At 42.9% G+C, this 20,206-nt stretch overlaps 1 protein-coding gene across 15 annotated transcripts in view; it reads left to right on the top strand.

Annotated features, from left to right (window-relative positions):
* The window catches only part of LOC110528361 (neurofascin), a 128,693-nt gene extending 109,456 nt beyond the window's left edge, over window positions 1-19,237 (top strand). For 11 of the 15 annotated variants that reach the window (XM_036983948.1, XM_036983949.1, XM_036983952.1 and 8 more), the window contains 3 exons: window positions 777-908; window positions 6,126-6,195; window positions 14,727-19,237. In XM_036983948.1, coding sequence (XP_036839843.1) covers window positions 777-908; window positions 6,126-6,195; window positions 14,727-14,955 — 431 coding nt within the window. In that variant the 3' untranslated portion in view covers window positions 14,956-19,237. Of the gene's footprint in view, window positions 1-776; window positions 909-6,125; window positions 6,196-14,726 lie in introns of those variants that run through there. The other 4 variants (XR_005052652.1, XR_005052649.1, XR_005052651.1 and 1 more) reach the window with 1 other exon arrangement.
* The last annotated feature ends 969 nt before the right edge of the window (window positions 19,238-20,206 follow it).

Raw genomic sequence — 20,206 nt, 5'->3', positions numbered from 1 at the left:
GTGAAGTTATTCAACTGTAGTGTAGAGGGACTGTTTTGTTTCTGTTCTTTAGAATTGGTAGTTCTGAACTTCGTGGAATATCGATTTAGCTGTTTGTGATGTCTTGATTTTCCATAGGAGTGTATTCCATGTGGTAAGAATACTCCAATGAAATGTAATGTGTGATAGGCTCATGAGTAAACAAGTCATATACAATGGATCTGATACTTTGACCTGTACTTTACTTTTCTATCTTTGCTTTGTTCTGAGCAAATTCACTTTTCCAATGTCACACTTCTCTGGCACTGGCAGAGCTGTTACTTGGTTAGTAATTATAAGCTATTAATGTCGTTTTTTCCTCCTATTTATGCCTGCATTGTGTTACAGAAGTGTTTCAATAAAGTAGCTTTTTTTACAGTTAGAAGACTGGTGTCAAATAACAAAACTTTTTTTTGTGGTTGGTTGCTTTTAAAATGAGCTGTGCATGTAATTTTGTTCCTAGGTTTTGTGTTCAAATTGACCCAACTGAATGAATAATTTGTTATACAGATAGATTTACTGGGATACCATCTAGAGTTATAGCTCTATGTTGAGGGAATACTAGAATGCTGTGATGATGGTTTGGGTTGTCATACTTGGTGTATCTTGATTTGAACATCCTTGGATGAGGACAGATTGTCGGATGTATTTCCAGTGACTCATTTGGGGCAAAACAGACTCTTATTATTTTTCTCCCTCTCTCTGTGTGTTTCATCTCTCCCATCTGTGTGTGTGTCAATGTTTTTGCCTGCTGACAGCCTACATTAAAGACCAGGTGGACATTGCTACCCAGGGCTGGTTTATCGGGCTGATGTGTGCCATCGCTCTCATCATCCTCATCCTCCTCATCGTCTGCTTCATCAAGAGGAGTCGCGGAGGCAAATATCCAGGTAAGGGTTAAAGGCCCGGTGCAGTCAAAAATGTGATTTCCTGTGTTTTATACCCCGAACAAAAATATAAATTAAACATGTAAAGTGTTGGTACCATGTTTAATGAGCTGAAATAAACTCAGCAAAAAAAGAAACCTGTCTTTCAAATATATTTCTTAAAAATCCAAAAAATCATTGTAAAGGGTTTAAACACTGTTTCCCATGCTTGTTCAATGAACCATAAACAATTAATGAACATGCACCTGTGGAACAATCGTTAAGACACTAACAGCTTACAAACGGTAGGCAATTAAGGTCACAGTTATGAAAACTTAGGACACTAAAGAGACATTTCTACTAACTCTGAAAAACACCAAAATAAAGATGACAGGGTCCCAACTAATCTTCGTGAACATGCCTTAGGCATGCTGCAAGGAGGCATGAGGACTGCAGATTCCTCACGAGGACTGCAGCTAAATTGCAATGTCCGTTACTGTGAGACGCCTAAGACAGCGCTACAGGGAGACAGGACGGACAGCTGATTGTCCTCGCCATGGCAGACCACATGTAACAACACCTGCACAGGATCTGTACATCCGAACATCACACCTGCAGGACAGGTACAGGATGGCAACAACAACTGTGTCTTGACGTTGGCCTGTTGGGGGAGGTTTATGACCCCCATAAAAACATTTCCCCTTTCCTCTCTCTCTCTACTCTATAGAGTTGACTATTGTAAAGCCTTTGTAACATAGAGAGTCTGGTAACATCGAAAGGGGGGAAACGGAACCATATTTCGGTAATCCAAACAGTTGAAAATATGTGTTGGTACTTAATGAATATGATCTCGGATCAGTTGTTGTCTGAGACATTACTACTAATGATAGGATGACATAAACTGCATCTTGGAAAGTCTACACATTCTAGTTATCAGATTCACATGGAATTGTTGTGCAATTTAAATGTTTAAATATTAAACTATTTTTGAAAAGATTAAATATAATTTTAGCTTCTTAAATGAGAGAACGGTTTGTCATAGAGAAACTCTGCTCACTCAGAGGACCCGCCCAATTGAACAGACTTTGGTTCTAAACTATGAAACACGCCCTTCTTTCACCACTATATAAACCCATTGACGAAAATTCAACTTTCTGTTCCGAGGACGTGAGGACGACGGTCCTATGTTAAAAGGGCTCAGATAATAACCTAACGAAATTAGCATCTTGTTCAATGTGAAGGTGCCGATCGACACGCCGAAAGGATGAATTTCGACTATACCAGCCAGAATATAGCATAAGCTTAAAAGTATGGCAACTTAGTATGAACTTTGAACTCTTATTCACTCCGTTGAGTTAGCAGCAGCCGCTGTAAACGTGGGCTAGGAAAGGACGGACGATGTAACCAGTCTAACACAAACAATGATACTACAACGTATCCAGTTTACCACCAGAGAGATTCTTCAGAGGACAAGAGATCCCTGCTGGGCAACCCGGCCTTTCATCTACGACCAACCATTTCAAGAGCAGCTCAGAGTAAATATTCCTTGCATTTTCCTTTTTCAAATGGGCGGTTATTTAGAATGCATAAGATACTGTATTTAATATAGCATAGCTGCCTACGGCCCGTTAGACACACAAAATCTTTTTTGTTCCTCAGTCTTCCCGCTCTTTCATTCAAAACCAACCCCCTTTCTTTGTGGAACTAGCCGTCATATCTGTTCCGTCCAATGGGACGTTTTCCTTTATGACATCATTTGTAATCAATGTATAATCCATTCTGTGTAGATGTAATTCTGTGTGATTATTTAGGTATTTGGTAAATAAATAATTAAACTACATTTTTAATTGCTGATTCAACTTGTTAGCCAGGGTTTGTGAAGATAACAAAGAATTTACAACTTTCAGATGAGACTGACTAAAGTGACGAATAAATATTGACTGCTACTGATGTAAAAGATTACTAGGTCTTTACGAATTTATTCGGAAGATAACAGCTCTATAAACATTATTTCGTGGTGCCCCGACTTTCTAGTTAATTACATTTACCTAATTAGCTTAATCAGGTGATATTAATTACAGAGAAATGATTTTATAGAATAGCATGTCATATCACTTAATGCGGCATAGCCAAAGACACAACAACTGCCTGAGTTACACCAGGAACACACAATCCCTCCATCAGTGTTCAGAATATCCACAATTGGCTGAGAGAGGCTGGACTGAGGGCTTGTAGGCCTGTTGTAAAGGCAGGTCCTCACCAGACATCACCGGCAACAATGTCGCCTATGGGCACAAACCCACCTTCGCTGGGCCAGACAGGACTGTCAAAAAGTGCTCTTCACTGACGAGTCGCGGTTTTGTCTCACCAGGGGTGATGGTCAGATTTGCGTTTATCGTCGAAGGAATGACCGTTACACCGAGGCCTGTACTCTGGAGCGGGATCGATTTGGAGGTGGAGGATCCGTCATGGTCTGGGGCGGTGTGTCACAGCATCATCGGACTGAGCTTGTTGTCATTGCAAGCAATCTCAACGCTGTGCACTACAGGGAAGACATCCTCCTCCCTCATGTGGTACCCTTCCTGCAGGTTCATCCTGACATGATCCTCCAGCATGACAATGCCATCAGCCATACTGTTCGTTCTGTGCACGATTTCCTGCAAGACAGGAATGTCAGTGGTCTGCCATGGCCAGCGAAGAGCCTGGATCTCAATCCCATTGAGCCCATCTGGGACCTGTTGGATCGGAGGGTGAGGGCTAGGGCCATTCCCACCAGAAATGTTCAGGAACTTGCAGGTGCCTTGGTGGAAGAGTGGGGTAACATCTCACAGCAAGAACTGGCAAATCTGGTGCAGTCCATGAGGAGGAGATATACTGCAGTACCTAATGCAGCTGGTGGCCACACCAGATACTGACTGTTACTTTTAATTTCGCCCCCCCTTTGTTCAGGGACACATTGTTCCATTTCTGTTAGCCACATGTCTGTGGAACTTGTTCAGGTTGTCTCAGTTGTTGAATCTTGTTATGTTCATAAAAATATGTACACATGTTAAGTTTGCTGAAAATAAACGCAGTTGACAGTGAAAGGACATTTATTTCTTTGCTGAGTTTAAAAGATTCCAGAAATTTTCCATACGCACAAAAAGGTTATTTCTCTCAAATTTGGTGCGCAAATGTGTTTACATCCCTGTAAGTAAGCATATCTCCTTTACCGAGATAATCCATCCATCTGACAGGTGTGGCATATCAAGAAGCTGATTGAACAGCATGATCATTACACAGGTACACCTTGTGCTGGGGACCCTAAAAGGCCACACATGCAGTTTTGAGATACAGTATCTAAGTTTTGTCACATAACACAATGCCACAGATGTCTCAAGTTTTGAGGGAGCATGCAATTGGCATGCTGACTGCAGGAATGTCCACCAGAGCTGTTGCCAGAGAATTGAATGTTCATTTCTCTAATATAAGCCCCCTCCAATGTCGTTTTAGATAATTTGGCAGTACGTCCAACCTGCTTCACAACTGCAAACCACGTGTAACCAAGCCAGCCCAGGACCTCCACATCTTCTTCACATGCAGATTTGTCTGAGACCAGCCACTCGGACAGCTTAATGAAACTGTGGTTTTGCACAACTGAAGAATTTCAGCACAAACTGTCAGAAACCGTCTCAGGGAAACTCATCTGCGTACTTGTCATCTTCACCAGGGTCTTGACCTGACTGCAGTTCGACGTCGTGACCGACTTCAGTGGGCAAATGCTCACCTTCGATGACCACTGGCATGCTGGAGAAGTGTGCTCTTCATGGATGAATCCCGCTTTCAACTGTACCGGGCAGATGGCAGACCGTGACGAGATCCTGAGGCCCATTGTCATGCCATTCATCCGCCGTCATCACCTCATGTTTCAGCATGATAATGCACGTCTGTACGACAGCGTGTTGCAGTTCCCGCCAATATCCAGCAACTTCGCACAGCCATTGAAGAGGAGTGGGACAACATATCACTAGCCACAATCAACAGCCTGATCAACTCTATGTGAAGGAGACGTGTCGCGCTGCATGGTTGGATACTGACTGGTTTTCTGATCCACGCCCCTCCCTTTTCTTTGTAGGTATCTGTGACAAACAGATGCAGATCTGTATTCCCAGTCATGTAATGCATTTGTTTCAATTGACTGATTTCATTATATGAACTGTAACTCTTAGAAATATTTTTGTTCAGTGTGTATATATTTCCACGCTATGAGGTTGGAATAATACTGTGAAATTGTGAAAATGATGATAATGCTCTTCTACTGTAAGAGCTGTTTGAAAAGAACACCTTTTCAGCCTGTTTTGGTGGTATGGAGACGTGACTTCACCAGGCAGTAAATGAGTTAGTAGACCAATAGACAGGCTGGTTGTTTAGCAACACAACCGACGCATGTGCAACTATTGGGCAAAACAGATGGGTTGGCTTAGATTGTTTGACGAGATGTAAACTATATTTCATCTCCAAGGTTTATTGAAAACAAAATATATTGTCTCACTAGCGAATTTAGTCATTAGCATTGACATGAAATCTGTCAAAACACCTCAAAACAAGACAGGGTATCAAGAAGAAGATTAAACTAGCTGAAACGAGTCACTTACAATTCCCTACATGGCAGTTTCTTGTCATTGTTGGTAGATATCTGGCCATCTAAAATCACAACAACTCTCGAACCCCATTGAAGAGTGCACATCATTCATGACATAATCAGCTAAACCATCTATAAGAAAGACAGTTCCAAACCTCTCTGCCAAGAACAGCTCATTTTCAGTTGCCCCCCCCCCCCCCCCCAGCAAAGTTCTTGCTTGAGAAATCGCTCCTTGCCAAGAAGCAATTATTTTCATTTTTGACCATTTCAATTGAAATCAATCATAGTAAGGTCCTTAATTGTGAGCCAGAAATTATTTGATATTGAGATAAAAATGGCTGCATTGGACCTTTAACACAAGGTGGTCCAGTATCCAAGCAAGGGTTAACACAGGGGGGTCAAAACTAATCTAGTAACTAGTAACCATGTAAGGGTATACTAGACAGGGTCAAGTATTAGGTTAAGGGTTAACACATTGAGGGCATTTGGGAGCAGGAAAAGACGGTGGAGGTTGAAATACCCAGGTAGGGGTTAGAACGAAGGCAAGTGTCCAGTTAAGTCACAAGATGGTGGCACGTTCAGTATAATCATGTACCTCTATTTGTTTTATCACTATTCAGTACGAGATAAAAAAGATCTCCCTCTGGAGGGAATGGATCAGAAGGGAGAGGATGGATCATTTGACTACCAGTAAGTATTTCTCTTGAATATTACATATCTCTGGCCTACACATCTCTGGAACAATTGCCAGCCAGTGAATGATCTATATATGCAGAGTTTCTATTGCAAAACATTAGTAATCATGGCTAGATATGACTGTGTATCATCCAGGATTATACAGAGGAGGATGTGGTAGGCCTATGTCTTGTTTTCTTAATTATGGAAGTGTCATTGTGATTATCATGTGTGGTATTCAGGCTTAGGATCATGTTTAGTACTGTTTATCTGCAACTACTTAGGCATCAGGAATGAGGGACAGGGACTATTACTTTGGCCTTGTAATATTTGGGAATGCTATTAAGACGATCGAGACGAGCTACAGTAAACAGGAGTTATTACGTCTTAGGTCTGGTAGTGCATGTTTGCAGTATGTATTTGTTAGTTAGTGATTGTCTTTTGCTCATTCCAGGTCTCACTGATCTCCAGTCATTCTTCTCTGTGGGGAATGAGAATCTTTCCATCTTTACTGTTTAATTAACCCTCTGACTTAACTGTCAAATCAGCACTAACACACTCCAACCGGTTTTCTCACTCTAATCATCGTGGTCCTACTTTATATTGAAATGGTGCTAAAAACCAGTGTCCTTACATGGTACAGTAGTTACATTGTACTTTATGTACACGCTTAAAAGTTTAGCAACTGTTTCCATGATGATTATCATATTAGCCTCAGCAGGGAGTCTTTAGAACTTCAGAAGAAGATGAAGGCAGCATCGTATTAGTGGAAACCAAGACTGTTCTCAGGGCAAGCCTGGTGTAGCTAGATATGTTCGAGTCACGTCGGGGATGCCCTAACCCTAATCCTAACCCTTTTCCTAACCGTAACTTAATTCTCCTAACCTGCCACGTTAATTCTCCTAACCTGACACGTTAATTGTCCTAAACTGCTACAAAAAGTCAGTAATGCTAGTTAAAACTGGCAGACTTGCCATGAGAATAGTCTTGGTTTCCACTAATACGATACAGCAAGATGAAGTGCCCCTGTACTCTGTCCCCTATAACCCCACACAACCAGTAACCCAAACCCCTAATTGTTCTTATAAGCCACAAAGGAAACATGGCACATTCATTTAGCCAGACCAGTTACAAAGGATTTTTAAAATTAAAGAAATATTTAACCTTTATTTAACTAGGCAAGTCAGTTAAGAGCAAATTATTATTTACAATGACGACCTACCCCGGCCAAATCCTAACCCGGACGATGCTGGGCCAATTGTGCGCTGCCCTATGGGATTTAGGAATGTATATTTAGAGCAATTTGAAGAGATTTTATTCATTTTGCGTTTGGCTGTCAAAAGCATTTTGAACAGTGTTGTTGTAGGTGTTTATTCTGCTTGACAGCACAGTGCTGTGGTTTTAAAGTGTTAATGTAAAGTGAGATGTTCAAAGATGTTATCAACAATTATCACATATGTGTGAGGCATGTCCACAATGGAAAATCTAAGCAAGTCTGCTATCGTCTTTAATCAATGTTTATTAATATTACCCTCTTTCCTACAGTGAAGGTCATTGCTAAACTCACAATCTGACACACTCAATAGCACTGGGACTAATCACTCTGTCTACCCAACTCACACGTTGTGTATGTGCGTGTGTGTCTGGGCATTTCTTTGAGTGTGTGTTTTTGTGTAAGTGTTTTTTTGTGTAAGTGTAATTGTGTGCGTGAGTCTGTGTGAGTGTGTGTGAGTTTGTGCGTACGTGCGTACGCGCATGTGTGTGTGTGTAGTCTCTGGCTCTCATTTTGTGTGCTTGTGTGTCACCTGGAGGATGTATCTCCTTCCTTCCCTCTCTCTCTTTACCCTCTCTCCTATCCTATCTCCTCCCTCTCTTCTCCATGCTGAAATGGTCGTCTGTCCCTGACAGGAATGAAAATGAGAACGAAAAGGAGAACAGGTACTTTGGTTTCGGCACGGCATCCACCTCCCGGCCTGCGCATGTCAGAGACAGATACTGAACTCCCCTTCAGACGGAGGGCTTGGGGGTGAGATTGGGGGATGAGGAGGCGAGGGCTTATGGGTGAGATTGGGGGATGAGGAAACGAGGGCTTGGGGGTGAGATTGGGGGATGAGGAGGCGAGGGCTTATGGGTGAGATTGGGGGATGAGGAAACGAGGGCTTGGGGGTGAGATTGGGGGATGAGGAAGCAAGGGCATGGGGGTGAGATGGGGGGGATGAGGAAGTGAGGGCTTGGGGGTGAGATGGGGGGATGAGGAAGCGAGGGCATGGGGTGAGATGGGGTATGAGGAAATGAGGGCTTGGGGGTGAGATGGGGGGATGAAGAAGCGAGGGCATGGGGTGAGATGGGGTATGAGGAAATGAGGGCTTGGGGGTGAGATGGGGGGGATGAAGAAGCGAGGGCTTATGGGTGAGATTGGGGGATGAGGAAACGAGGGCTTGGGGGTGAGATTGGGGGATGAGGAGGCGAGGGCTTATGGGTGAGATTGGGGGATGAGGAAACGAGGGCTTGGGGGTGAGATTGGGGGATGAGGAAGCAAGGGCATGGGGGTGAGATGGGGGGGATGAGGAAGTGAGGGCTTGGGGGTGAGATGGGGGGATGAGGAAGCGAGGGCATGGGGTGAGATTGGGGGATGAAAACGCGTGGGTTTGGGGTGAGATTGGGGGATGTGGACTGAGGCAGTGACTGTGATGCTAGATCATGGTCTATGAACTACTTCACCCTCCTCCCTTTGCACTACTGTTTCTGGGGTAGAAGGGGAAGGTGGGAGATGGGGGGTGGGGAGGTTCAAGGTGGGCATGGTACACCGGCCAATCAGTGATATCGGTTCCCGGGGGTGTCAAACATGTGATCAGGGCACAGCTGAGACTCTCTGGGTAGTGTGAACCCACAGAGAGAATTGAGAAGAGTGTTGTTTCTACACACAGCTAGATTTCCCATCAAGGCACTTCACCAATCTGTAGCGAATCGCAAAAACGTATATCATATGTTGCTTACTGTTTTGGTCTATAGTCTACTTCCATAAAATGTATTCCATCTGGGTCAACTATCCCTTCAATGCAGATTAGTAAATAGGACAATCTTACTTTAGGACTAAGCCATGTTACAGATGTAGGATATGTATTTGATCACCCTGTTGCAATGCATGACATTTTAAACTTGTAGTGTATTTGAAGTTTAAAAAGGCTTCTAAAGTTTGTAATTTCCACTTTGAAATGTCAGACTTGATTTTCCCTTACGAAAAATGTATCAACCTCTACAAAAATGTTCATTAATTATAATCAACATAATAATTCACATTACTGTTGCTGCAGGATTATTTTCCTGCTGTAGCAAACTGGCTCAAATTGAGATCCAACATCAGTATGCTTCACCAGACTACAATCATAAACACTAGAGCTAAACCTAGCCCAAAGCTATGCATTAACCTCGGTTTAGCCTTGAGGCTAAAGTCATCAATTGACCTGGCTATCTTTGGCCTGGCCATGGCTGTGTTCCACACCTGCTACCTGTGTTCCACACCTGCTACCTGTGTTCCACACCTGCTCTCTCACAAGCAGAACGACAGATAGGCAGAATATCTTAGGCCCAGGGCTGTTCTGGACCTGTTCAATACAGGCCTCTGGTGGAGAGTTGTCTTGGCAGGGACCTATCCTATCCATGGGTGGTTCAGGGTTAAGAGCAGCGGGTGTTCAATATGGGGAAAGAGACGCTAATCACAGCTGTGGTTTAAGCATCGCCTCAGGCTCATGATATTCAAGTCAGAAAAGCGTATTAGTGTTCAAGGCTCAGCTGGTGTTCAAACAGTGAGCCAAGGCTTCGCACTGTGAAATCGTCTTCTCATTACCAGTCTGCAGGATATCACAGAGTTAGAAAAGCAGCTTTTCTGAAAGTGTCAATTTAATCAGGTAATAAACTGTCAGGTAAATAAATCAAGGTGATTTGCAGATTAGGGGAGAGAGATCGAGAGAGTGTGAGGAGGCAGTAAGGTCTTATCTCTCCCCAGAGAAACGTCAAGTGTTTCATGGATCAGGTAGGTGATGTAATGATCGTGAAACTGATCGTGAACACTCTGAGAGGTCCTGAACCCGTTTGTCTCTGTCGAGGGCTTGATCGTGTTTTTCCCCCCTTAAGGTTAATTGCTTTGTTTTTCTTCCGACAGCTGACATTTAACAGGCAGCAACCACCAGGTGCAGAGGTGAAGGCTGAGGACGGAAATCAATTTGGCTGAAATGAGGGAGGTTGGGAGGTTTGAGAGAGGGTGTAGAGTAGATGTAGTGAGGGTTTAGGGAGGAAGGTTAGAAAGTCTACCGTTCGAGTTTGATGCCCTTGAGGAACCGATTTGGGGAATAAGCAACAGCAAACCTTTTGTATGGAGATGAAATATCAACACCGCTATGTCCTTTCCTTGTTCCTTCCTACATGACATAGTCATCAATGATGATAATCACTGCTGCTTACATCCATCCCTGCATGTTTTTTCTGTCCATGTTTCGGTCAAGTAGACCTCAGCTTTCAAAAGATATTGATAAAATAAACATGCAGGGGTAAACATATGTGCTGGAGTAATTTTCATCATTGCTAATGTCTGGTCCCTGTGTAGCATAAGCTGACTGATTTGACAGTTCTGTCTCTGCATGTATGGGACTCTATGGCAGGGGTGGCCAACCCTGATCCAGGAACACCGCAGTGAGTGCAAGATTTTGTTCCAGCCCAGCTGTAACACAATTGATTTAACATTCTATGGTTCTAGGTTAAAGACCATGATTAGTTGATTGTTTCAAGCTGGCCTGGAACAAAAGCCTGCACATACTGCAGCTTTTCAGGACTAGGTATGGCCACCCTGGTCTATTCCAGTTTGACTCACTATGGTGCTATAAATTCACCTGTTAGAGGTCCTTTTTATGCCAATTACCAAACCCACAGATGCATGCCTTGATTTAGCTCTGTTCTCGGCCGTTACATGTGGCTTGAGCCTCCTTCAGCGCCCTGCATCTTTTCATTTATCACTCCAAAGATGATTTTGTTTTCAGTTGAAGAAGGTTCAAGCTGCACGTAACACCATGGACCAGACCTAGCCCTGCAATAGACTAGTGTCCTGCCCAGGGGGTGTACTTGTACGTCAAGCTGCCTCACGCTACAGAAACAGGAGATAGACTAGTGTCCTGTCCAGGGGGTGTACTTGTACATCAAGTTGTCTCACGCTACAGAAACAGGAGATAGACTAGTGTCCTGTCCAGGGGGTGTACTTGTACATCAAGCTGCCTCACGCTACAGAAACAGGAGATAGACTAGTGTCCTGTCCATGGGGTGTACTTGTACGTCAAGCTGCCTCACGCTACAGAAACAGGAGATAGACTAGTGTCCTGTCCATGGGGTGTACTTGTACGTCAAGCTGCCTCACGCTACAGAAACAGGAGATAGACTAGTGTCCTGTCCAGGGGGTGTACTTGTACGTCAAGCTGCCTCACGCTACAGAAACAGGAGATAGACTAGTGTCCTGTCCAGGGGGTGTACTTGTACGTCAAGCTGCCTCACGCTACAGAAACAGGAGATAGACTAGTGTCCTGTCCATGGGGTGTACTTGTACGTCAAGCTGCCTCACGCTACAGAAACAGGAGATAGACTAGTGTCCTGTCCAGGGGGTGTACTTGTACGTCAAGCTGCCTCACGCTACAGAAACAGGAGATAGACTAGTGTCCTGTCCAGGGGGTGTACTTGTACGTCAAGCTGCCTCACGCTACAGAAACAGGAGATAGACTAGTGTCCTGTCCAGGGGGTGTACTTGTACGTCAAGCTGCCTCACGCTACAGAAACAGGAGATAGACTAGTGTCCTGTCCAGGGGGTGTACTTGTACATCAAGCTGCCTCACGCTACAGAAACAGGAGATATGCTCTTGCTCCTACGAGCTGTTCTGGGTCGCATGTGCCAAGGCTCGTGCATGGCAACTTTCGCATAAAGCCTGATTCTAGGGCTTATTGGTGCCCTATGATTATTGTTGTTTTTTATGGGTTTTTGTTTGTTTGATATCACAGTAGTAGTATTGTGCAACTATGTGTGAGCACCCAACTGTTTTTGACCCACTAGTAAATATCATTTTTGGCCAATGTCACTCAGGTATATTAGCAATCTCCACACATGTTCAGTCTGTGTTTAAAAAGTATGTGTCTGTTCAGTGTGTTTTTAGCCATCTCTGTTTTTTGTTCTTCCTCACCTTTTCCTTTGTCTTTCTGTTCTGGTTTCTGTTCCCATTGGTCCAAATCAAGTTGTTCACTCGAAAGGTATGACAGGAGTCTATCCCGCACAGTGCATACCACAACCAGAATAACCTTGAATAATATGCATTATTTGCATTATTTACTTTTTAAGACCGCTCAATTCTTGCATTGTGTTTTAATCGATTAATATCTAATCACACACATAATCACCTTTGTCAACCTTCTGAAGTGGCTAAACACTGACCATACTGTTTTCAATTCAATCAACATCTTCCTCCGACGTATAAGGCTTAACCTACTAAAATCCTCCTTTTATTTCCATGATATTGGTGGACAGTAAACAAACAACTGATGTTGACATTTACGCAATTGATTTCTCTAGTCCAATTGTTATGTTAATTGGGCTGCGTAAGGTTTGTCTTTATAGAACAATGCTCAAAGATCAAAGATCAAGAGCAGTTTGTTTTGAAAGTCATTTCAGACACTGCAGCTTATTTTAGGAGAATAAAGTCTTCCCAGTTACTTTTTCCACCTTTGCTCCTCTCTCAAAAGTTAATCTAATCAGATAATTGGATCATTCTACACTCTCATTCTAAAGTCATTTTAAAGTGGAAGAATGCTTGATCTTTCTAAACCCTCTGCTCACTAAAATGTCTCGAGTGATAAGGTCAACAAACAAAAGCTGTCAAACCCGTGACTAAAGCTGAGCTTTTAAAACAACTTTGCCACTCTGGTAGATTTATTCAATTACACAAAGAGAAATAATAGGCTCATAATTAAGATGTAATACTTCCCTCTTGAGTGGATTTAGAGCTATGAACAATAGTTACGTATTTACCAGCTGCTATGCTAATCTCCTTATAATTGGATACATTTTACTGAATTTGAGGGCTATGAACATCTAATAAGGCCATTTCTACATTACGCTCACGTCTACTGTACTAAAAATCAAGGTTGTCATTTTCCATGCCTGTATAAGGCCAAAGTCTACATACGGTATTGTATGACAGTGAACTCAATGTTCTCACAATCCTTCTGCAGTATATTAATCGATTAAAACATAAAAAAATATCTCCTGCGCAGTTATCCAGTTTCTTCACATGTATTTCACTCTCCCTCTTTTCTTTGGTCTACTTATCTTCTCTAGAGTCTCTCTCTCTCGTACTTTTGTCCAGCACCTGTTTCCTCCATTCCTTTCCTGATTTTAGTCTCTCTCTCTCTCTCACTCTCTCACTCGTAACACCTGAATCTGGTCTGTTTGAGTTCAGAGGTTTGATTGTGGGTTGACTTGTTGATACTTTGGTATGGTTGCCTTGGTAATTCTCTGTTGATGACCTTGTGTGCCCCGTTGGCTTGGTGAGCCATGCTTTCAGGTAATCTCTGTCAGATTATATTGCCTTGTAGTTTGTCTACTAACTGGCCAGCCATACAGTACCACACCAGTACTTCACCGAAGAAAATATGTCAACACGGTCTGGTTTGTAGATGCATCCTCTCTACAATGAAGAGAAATAGACAACACCTCCAAATACGATGCAAAAACTGTTGAAGAGCTAAACTTCATTATTTTCTGTTCCCTCTTCTCTGGTAATGCCTTTCTGCTGTTTGCTATCTGGCTGTTGTAAGAGTCTAGAGAGCTAATGCTGGTTGAAAGCCCCTGATCCCTTCTGCATGACAATTCTCTCCCCCTACTGCAGAGGTAGAAGACATAGGGACATGATCTGAACTGAGATACGCACACCTACTATAACTTGGGCTTTCACACAAATACACTAACACCTGCAACGCTCAGACTTTTGTGTGTGTTTGAGCTTTATGCACAGATCTCAGATCAGAACATAGCCCAGACTGAGCAGCATGTGTATGATAATGCATTGGTTTGAGCATTTAAGGTCAGCGTACAGCTTCCCCAAAGACAAAGGGGCTCTGTAGCAGTTCTTCTAGACTACAAGATTTACTGCAGGGCTTTTTATATTTTAGCAAGCTTATATTATTGCACTCAGGTTGACCATTGCCAGTGTTTTTATATCATAGCTAAAGGCAAGTATCGATGTTGTTCCAAAATGAGTTTGTGAAAGTGCTTGTGTTCCAGTCTGCACTGAATGACCCCAGCTACAGTCTGTACTGTAAGAGAGACGACAGTGGAAAACTACAGAATCAACACTTCTCTTGTTGACAGTTGTTCCCTTCCCCAGTTTTCTTCTTACCCCTAACCCCTCTCCTCTCTCTCCCCTAACCTTTGGGATGGTAAGGACTCGCCTGCGTTGATGACCGTGTTGATGACATCACAGGCGGAATCTAACCTTTGACCTCTTGACCCTTTGCAGCAGCGACGAGGACAACAAGCCTCTGCAGGGCAGCCAGAACTCTCTGGACGGCGGGGTGAAGGAGAGTGACGACAGCCTGGTGGACTATGGCGAGGGAGGGGATGGCCAGTTCAACGAGGACGGCTCCTTCATCGGCCAGTACACTGTCAAAAAGGACAAGGACGAGACGGAAGGCAACGAGAGTTCCGAGGCCACCTCACCCGTCAACGCCATCTACTCGCTGGCATAGTCCCCCTGCCCGGCCTGGCCTGGGGATCTGAGGAACTCCCCCTGGCGGTCGGAGGGTGATATTACCACCACTACTACTACTACACACACACATACGCGAACACACACACATATGAATATAAGTGTATTAATATATAAAACACATATACACATGTAAACACACGCAGCACCTGCCTGGAGACTGTTTGACCTCTTAAACCGGAGGGAGAAACCATTCCTCTGAGAATTAAGGGGGTGTGAATGGAATGGAGTTGAAGTTACTGTGAGCCAAGCCATGACGTTCGGCTATTGACGTTCTATAGAAATGGCTTGCCAAGGTGAAGTTTGGTAATCTTCAACAGTACCAGTATCTCTATGCTCCTCCTTCTGCCCCTCACACAGACTGAGTGTGCCTAACGGGCAAGCTTCAGTTGTAGAGGACTAGGAGGAAACGCCAAGGTTTTCAACCATTTTGTGTGCCTCTAGAGCTTTCTTTGTTTTCAACGTACTCAGCTTTCCCCCCAAACCCCTCTCTTTCTCCCCACACACATCCTCACGCCCCCCTGTGTCTTTACCGAGCGTCCCTAGGGAAGGCGACACAGACACTCGTCCTGTGAGCATATCAGCTACGGACCACCAACATAGCAGGATGTTGGCAGATATGTTTATCACATTGATATTTTCACAGAGAGAGATGGTTTTTTGTTCTCAATTGATACAGCAGATGAGTCATTTGAATATATGAATGCTGTAAACAGTGCTAGCTCACCTTCTAGTTCACTGCAAAACTATGCATTACCAACACCTCATGTTTTTGGGTAAGGTCTGGTTATTAATTAAATTGTTTATTTTTCAGTGTTGACTCACAGGTTTAAAGAAGAATAACCTGCTTAATGAAATTATATTGTTCCCTTGCCTTCCCGCTGTCGTAAATGTACCTATGATTCACCTCCAAACTCAAGTCGTGTGGAGATATTAAAAACGGCCACAGTTATAGCAATGCTATTCCTGCCTCAAGCTTTTTTTATATAGTACAAGCCACTACAATGTCAGTTATAAATGACATTAAAAAATATATTTTATTTTCAAGCATGGTAGTACATTAGTGCACGAGACCTAGGACAAGTAGCTTGGAGAGGAGGTTTTACCTGCTTTGCTGTTTGTACATCTCTATGGCAACTGGCACTCCGAGGATTTGACTCACTTCCTGTTTACTTCATGGTTAGCATGGCTGTGATCCTTAGGCTTGATTGGCACCCCTTTTGTATGCTTCTTTTATAACAGTAGTTAGAGGCAGGCTGAATCTGCAAAGGCAGGACTTCTCAACCCTTCAGAACTTATTTAGAATCCTAATTTACTTTTGAACAATTCAAAATAAAACCAAAACATATTTTATGTCTTTGAAAATAGGTTACAGACAACTCTGTGAAGGTATTGAACATTGAACGTCCCTGTAGATTCTGCCTGGCCCTAGTCATCATTGACATGTAGCCATTATGTCAAGGAAGTGTGAAGAAGTTGGGGTGCACCAATACAGTGGTGAACTGCCATTTTACCACCGATACTGATACAGTGGTGAACCGCCGTTTTACCACCGATACTGATACATTGGTGAACCGCCATTTTACCACCGATACTGATACAGTGGTGAACCGCCGTTTTACCACCGATACTGATACATTGGTGAACCGCCATTTTACCACCGATACTGATACAGTGGTGAACCGCCGTTTTACCACCGATACTGATACATTGGTGAACCGCCATTTTACCACCGATACTGATACAGTGGTGAACCGCCATTTTACCATGTGATCTTTTCATTAGTAGAACTCACTAATGAGTCTTCCTTGATGTTTCACCTCTTAAAGTGGCAGAAAGCTCAGCACCCATATTTACAACTTATTACAACGGCACTACTAAAGTCTTTCATGTTAAATCAAATAGATCTTAGCTAATCAATGGTGATTAGCTAACAGACGTCACATTGTATTTCAGGTTTGTATTTCATATTTTAATTGATTCCCTTATGTTTATATTATTCATTAATATATTAGTAATTCACTTATTAATTGTTGAATACACATTTTTGACCGATTGACTTGGTCTCACATCAGAACCAACTCAGAACCCACGATAAAGAACTTTACTGAATTTGAAAATTGCCGTATGACATATTTTGTGGCGAAGGTTATTTCTGCTGTAAACGAGCAACATTCACTGTATGTCACCATTAAAGAGGTTGTGCTGATCTATTCACTGCTCTTCATGTTGAGTATTCATGTTATATTACTGTTAGTATTCCATGTTTGTATTATCATTTATTTCATATCAATTTCACATAATACAGGAATGTAACATTGCATTTGTCATACTGTAGCTATAGGTACACACACTGTAGGTCCTTTGTAAATATCCATGAGAAAAACAGCTTGATGGGTAAAAGAAAGAATCACACATCTGTATCCACCAAGAAAATGTACCTGGTGCATCTCATGATTGGGACTCAAAATGACTTCATCAATGTTGTCCCGATGAACTTCATTTGAAATGTTAAGAGATGGCTTGTGTCTCTCTGTCGGTAACTTTTCTGATCATCACTAATTCAAAAGAAAGAGTTGAGAATAAACAGTATATTGTGGAACAGGTATACAGGAGGCCTAGTCAGCCCCTTTATGGTGTAAATGAAAGTGCTCATGAAATGTATCATTCTCTGCACACATGTACGAAGCATATAAAAAAAGGCATTTTCTGAGTTACCGAATAGCCAATTTTGTTTTTGTATTAAGGCAAACCCGGGACTTTCTCAAGGCTGCACAGACTCATCATGCCTTTCACCTAACATGCCTGCTGCTCCACCCCTCCTGGTGACAGCCCAGTAACTGGTTGCCATTTTGAAAGGGATACATTTGGTCCTGTGCTTCAGTCCTTCAAAGAGATGTCTTTTGTCCTGCCTTCATCCTCACCCAAGTCTTGAAAAAAGAATATGCTGTATGTCCACCAACAGCCTCTGTGAACTGGTCCTCTTTAAACCTCCTTCTTTCTCCAGCTTCTCAAAGCAATCTCCACATAGAATTGTGACCCATTTGTTTTTTATGCGGTTGCTTTGTGATAAAGTTCACCATGACCTCTGGGTACAGTTGCCTACCATCTACAGACACCTGACCACTGTATAAACATGAGGAAACAGGAGACCAGGAGTGCTGGCAGAGACACAATACAGTGCCCTTCCTGTTGCTATATGCTCTTCTAAACAAAGCAAGACTAAGCGCACAGAGAGACAGTCCACTCTCAAACCTTCAACAAACCTTAAAGACTGCTGAATCACGGAATGTTAGATGACGGATTTAGAACTTCTAGTTCAGAACTTTAGCCTTGAGCTCACCGTTGTTTGTGTTTGGGTCACGATACTGTACAAGCTCTTTCCCTTGACAGCATTTGTCCTTTCCCTGTATGGATCCTAAAGGGGAATTAGTGAACTGGCTAGAAAACAATAAAAAGAGAATTATGCATATTTGCTGATACACAGTGCTTTCTTATGTCTTATTGTTTGTTTGTGCACGATGATTGTAGGTGCATACAGATGTAAGATATTAATTTGATCACCCTGCTGCAGGAGAACTTTACTGCAATGCAGGACATTTTCTATGTGGAGTGTATTTGAGGTTTAAAAAGGCTTCTGAAGAAATGTAGACATTTCAGACTTGATTTTCTCATTATGAAAAATGTATCAACCCCTACAAAAATGTCCATTCATTATAATCCACATAATAATTCACATTTCCTGTTGCTGCAGGATTATTTTTCTGTTATAGCAATCTGGCTCAAGTTAAGTTCCTACATCTGTATGGAGTAGTGTGTCTTCTCATTCCGTTTGTAATGTTTGCATCGTCTAGACACCACTCCTCCCCTACAATAGCAAAGGAACTAACAAGGGGTTACAGAAATGTAAGAGTATCTGTGTATTTTCACAGCTTTGAGTTCAGTTTATTTGTGATTCTGCAAAACTGGGATTTTATCCTTACAATGAGACGCACATAACAATTATAAAATTGGAGCTTGGATTATTATACTTGTTGTGGAATTATTTTAGTACATTTGTATTTCTCTGTTTACTTTTACAAGTGTATCAAAGCAGCTTCCCAGTCTTTCTTCTACTCACGAAATAACATATTTTGTAAGGTACATCTAATCAACATTAAAATGGCATATTTATATATTCACCATGTATGCGTGTATGATGAGATGTTGCAACTTCTGCTAGAGACACCTTCTTTATAGTAAAGCTATCTCTTTTTCTCTAACTCCTGACTTCTCTCTTTCTATTGTTTGGATTATATTAGACTACTGTTCTGTCTGTGTCAATACTACTGGCACTATTCAGTCACTTCCTGCAGTATGGAACACTTAGATATCCAGAAAACTAAGAGCAATATATTTCCTGAGTGTACATTTTAAACATATTTTTAAAACAATATTTTTGTACATTGAGTATTGCATTGAGTATTTGTAATAGCCTTGGTCAATAGCCTACGTTTTATTACAAATACTCAACACAACCTCCAAAAGGAATAAGTGTAAATACTGTATACTGGACAAAAATATTAGGTTAGCATAAATAAATATGTGGAACTTTAATCACGTTGCGCCTTGGTCCGTCTCTCCACACAACCGTGACAGAAGATCCTACCACAACACGACCAAGCAGCGTGCCCAGGAGGAGAAGGTATCCTGGGCTTGGGAGGAGATGAAGGAGGAGAAGACATCCTGGACTTGGGAGGAAATCATGTCAGGACATGAAAGCCTTCCTTGGAAGCAGACGCAGGGAGAGAAGGGAGGACAGCGACGATGCCGGGGTTCACGGCCACAGAGAAAGCCCAAAGGACAGCTCAAATTGTTTTTGGGGAGTGGCACACGGGGTGGGCGCCGGAGCTAGCGGTTGAGCAGCGGAGAGGGCCAGAGCCTGTGTGGGAGTCGATAGAGGAAGGTAATGAGAGACACCGGAGAGAGGTTTTGGCAAGGAGTATGCTGCAGCACAGGCGCGCTGAAGAGCACCTTCTCAGCCCGCCGCCATCTGTGCCAGCTCTACGCACCAAGTCTCCAGTACGCCTTCACAGCCCAGTATGTCCTGTGCCAGCTCCCCGCACTCACCGTGCGACGTGTGTCATCGTTCGGTACAATTTGTGCCGGCTCTATGCACCAGGTCTCCAGTGCGCCTCCACAGCCCAGTACGTCCTGTGCCAGCTCCCCGCACTCGCCGAGCGAAGTGTGTC

Source organism: Oncorhynchus mykiss, chromosome 7, assembly GCF_013265735.2.
Source record: "Oncorhynchus mykiss isolate Arlee chromosome 7, USDA_OmykA_1.1, whole genome shotgun sequence".
Classification (NCBI taxonomy): Eukaryota; Metazoa; Chordata; class Actinopteri; order Salmoniformes; family Salmonidae; genus Oncorhynchus; species Oncorhynchus mykiss.
Note: the sequence above shows the minus strand (reverse complement) of the source record. Positions and strands in the feature narration are given on the sequence as shown.